This window comes from Halichoeres trimaculatus, unplaced genomic scaffold (assembly GCF_033239565.1).
Source record: "Halichoeres trimaculatus isolate MK-OKI-2021-1 unplaced genomic scaffold, fHalTri1.1 fHalTri1_scaffold_22, whole genome shotgun sequence".
NCBI lineage: Eukaryota > Metazoa > Chordata > Actinopteri > Labriformes > Labridae > Halichoeres > Halichoeres trimaculatus.
Genome location: NW_027437200.1, coordinates 5,237,574 through 5,241,181, shown reverse-complemented (window position 1 = coordinate 5,241,181; position 3,608 = coordinate 5,237,574). Strand labels below are relative to the sequence as shown.

The following is a 3,608-nucleotide window of genomic DNA, read 5'->3' as shown; positions in this document are numbered from 1 at the left end:
TAGACATATGTGTGTGTGTGTGTGTGTGTGTGTGTGTGTGTGTGTGTGTGTCTGTGTCTGTGTCTGTGTCTGTGTCTGTGTCTGTGTCTGTACACCACTTGTGTTGATTTGGAATAAATGCAGGCAATGCACTGAAAGTCCGGTTCTCCATGCCTGCATGCCTGACAGAATGACTTTTATTGTGAAGGGCAAGGCACTGTCGGGCTTAAAAGCCCGCCCACCAACAAAATGAAATATAAAGTGAAATTTTCATTTTTTGTGTGAAAACATAAAAAAAGGCTGTTTCTCGTTTTGTTTTTTTTGTTTTCATTGCGCAAAACAGAAATACAACAAAATGAGCCGTTTCCTTTTTTTGGTTTGTTTGTTTTTTTAGTTTTGCACAAAATGGAAAAACAGCTTGATTTCTTGTTTCTGTTTGTATCTTTTATACCCAGGAAACAGACTGATAAAACTTACTTCGGTCCCTTATAGTTTAATTTTCTTTTTTTGTCTTTTTTTTCTTTTAATTCAGACACCTGATTTGTTACAAATGTAAAAAGAGATTGTATCATTTTATGTTTCTTGAAAATACACACACACACTCAGAATATGATACATCTTTTATACCCTCTTGTCTTTATGTGCATGTTTGGCATTGTAGTAATCCAAAAATAACTAAAAGTAATCAGATACATTACTTATGTATTGTAAACTTTAACAGGTCACTTGTAATTGTACTGGATTAGCTTTTAAAGTAACCCCTCCAACCCTGGACACATGTCCCTGAGAGCTGTCCACTGTCTTTTTTTTGGCTGTCTTAACATATCACAGGCTGCGACACAAAGATGTTTTATAACTACAAATCTCACTGTGATGCATCTTTGACCCTTGTTTCTCTTTAACTTGTACCGATCAAAGTCTTCACCTGTTGCTGCCTCCTCCTGTGAAAAAAGCTTTGTGGTTTTCTTGTGCTTCTATTGATTTATGACACTGTGACATATGACACTAAAAGATGTTGCAACATTGATGCAACTGGAAATTCTTTTAAAACACCCTGGAGACAGTAAAAAAAAAAGGTTTCATAAATGAGGGGTATTCAGAAACATAAGATGAGTGAACAGAGGATAGTGAAGAACAGCCTTTAATTTTTCACCAAGGTAAATGTTACATTCCTCACTGGACCTTAGTGTAGGAAGGGTTCATTTATTTTGGTCAGAAGAAAATACAAAGATCATTAATTTTTGGAGATGCTGGTTTTGAAGCCAGGATGAGAAGCTGTTAAATTCTACAGATGTCTCACTCTGTTTGGTTTTGAATAACAAACTGACACTGTAGGCAGGCAGGAGTGAGGATGTGTTCATGTTTCCTATCTAGGGCTGTGCGTGTGTGTGTGTGTGTGTGTGTGTGTGTGTGTGTGTGTGTGTGTGTGTGTGTGTGTGTGTGTGTGTGTGTGTGTGTGTGTGTGTGTGTGTGACTTCTGTGTGGCCAATCAAGTCTCATCTTGTCACTCAAGACTGGAAACAGCACAAAGATGTGTTCATTTTAACAAGTTAGTTGGAGCACGATGAGTCTTCTGTTATTTGCTTTGTGTCTCGCGTGTCTGTGCTCGGAGCAAACAGGTGAGTCGAGTTTATGATCACTTGTCATGATGTTTGTGATTTTTTTCAGTTCAACTTTTTGTCCTCATTGTTTCCTTGTTTGTCTTCTTTCAGCTCAGACACCTGAGAAGAAATCAATAACTTCATTTCACCAAGAGAGTGGATTTGTATCAGCTGACGTAGGAGGAGAGATAACTCTTCGATGCTTCTATGAAGGGGACATTGCAACAAAGTTCTACTGGTACAAGCAAACTCTGGGAGGGAAACCAAAGCTTGTCTCCACTTATTACAAATATGAAACACGTGAAAATTTTCATGGTGAATTTGAGAAGAATCCACGCTTCACTCTGGACACTGAAATAGGACGAAATCACTTGAAGATCACAGATTTGCGTGTTTCAGACACAGCTACTTATTTCTGTGCGTGCAGCTACTCATTTGTGTTTGAATTCTCAGAGGGCACTTCTCTCAGTGTCAGAGGTTCAGGTTTAGACTTTAAGGTTTTGGTCAATCAGTCAGGACCTGGGACCATCCATCCAGGATCCTCTGTGACTCTGAGCTGTACCGTCCACACTGGGAGCTGTGACGGAGAACAAAGTGTTTACTGGTTCAAACACTCTGAGGAGTCTCAACCAGGACTCATTTACATCCATGGAGATGAGAACCATCAGTGTCAGAGGAAACCTGATCAGCAAAGCTGTGAGTTCATCTTACCGATGCAGAGCCTGAATCTCTCTCATGTGGGGATCTACTACTGTGCTGTTGTCTCATGTGGACACATTCTGTTTGGAAACGGGACCAGGATCAGCTTTAAAGGTAGGTAACTGTTTCAGCTGGAGCTGTTTTTAAATATTTAGAGTTAAATACTTCCTGTAAAATCTCTGCCTCTTGTTTTCTTCTCTCCAGATGAGGGGGACTTATCAGTCTTAGTGTACATCTTGAGCGGGGCTTTGACGTTTACCATCGTCTTGGTTGTTCTGCTGGCTGTCACGCTGTGTGTGATCATCAAGAGAAATAACTGCAAACATGAAGGTACTTTCACTGCTGTCCTCTCTTTAAGATAAAGTGCACAAAATTAAAGCTCCAATATTGTAAGAGCATTATTTTTTTTTACTTTTTAGAGTCTCATGTAAGATTTCCAGCTTCTTCAACAACAAACCAACAGGTACTCTATGATTTGAGTTTGATTGAGTTTTGTATCAGGTTTTTTTGTTCCGTTTTATTCATTCTTCCCTAAGGTGTTATATTTTGAGTGGTGATAATGCTTTTTATTTTTTCGCAGGCTGGCCACAATGAGGAAGACATCCATTATGCAGCTCTGAGGGAGCACAGAGTCAGCAGAACTAGACGACAAGAAAACAACAACAAGGCTGATTGTGTGTATTCAAGTGTGAAAAAGTAGAAGTGAGCCTGTTTCATTTGTCTGAAAAAATAAATGAATACATAAATAAACCTGATCAGGAATGTGCCGTGTTGCTCATGTTGTTCTCTTCCACCTCTTTCCGTGATGTCACAATGAATACGTCTTTTATGTTTGATTGTTTGTCTATTTCTTTTTTCTTTTTTTTCTTTTTTTTTCTTTTTTTTTCTTTTTTTTTTTTTTTCAAAGCATAGCTGTGTTGTCCCATTTTTATGGAAGAGGATTAAGGCCACTAAAAAAAAATCACTATTTTATATATTTTTTTTAATCTTTTTTTTTTTTTTTAATTACTACTTCTGAAAAAAAAAGTTGAAACTACCAACAAAAAATGTCCTATTATTATTATTATATTATTTATTTATTTATTTATTTATTTATTTATTTATTTATTTTATTTTTTTTTTTTTTTTGAGAAAAAGTCAAATCTCAAAATTCTGACTTTTTTTTCTCAGAAAATAAAGTAATAAAACTTTTTTTTTTTTTTTTTTTTTTTTTTTTAATTCAGTGGCCGTAATCCTTTTCGGTATATTTTACTGAATTTATGTGTTTGGAAACTTTAAGGTACTTAAAACCATTAAAAAACAACAACAACAAAACAGTCACATTATCTT

At 36.4% G+C, this 3,608-nt stretch overlaps 1 protein-coding gene across 1 annotated transcript; it reads left to right on the top strand.

Moving 5' to 3' along the window:
* The first annotated feature begins 1,540 nt into the window (after nt 1-1,540).
* On the top strand, nt 1,541-2,979 carry LOC141784255 (uncharacterized). Its single transcript, XM_074662029.1, has 5 exons — nt 1,541-1,598; nt 1,692-2,393; nt 2,484-2,609; nt 2,699-2,742; nt 2,860-2,979. The coding sequence occupies exons 1-5, from the start codon at nt 1,544-1,546 to the stop codon at nt 2,977-2,979; spliced, it is 1,047 nt and encodes a 348-aa protein (XP_074518130.1). The 5' UTR covers nt 1,541-1,543.
* Nucleotides 2,980-3,608: the final 629 nt, after the last annotated feature.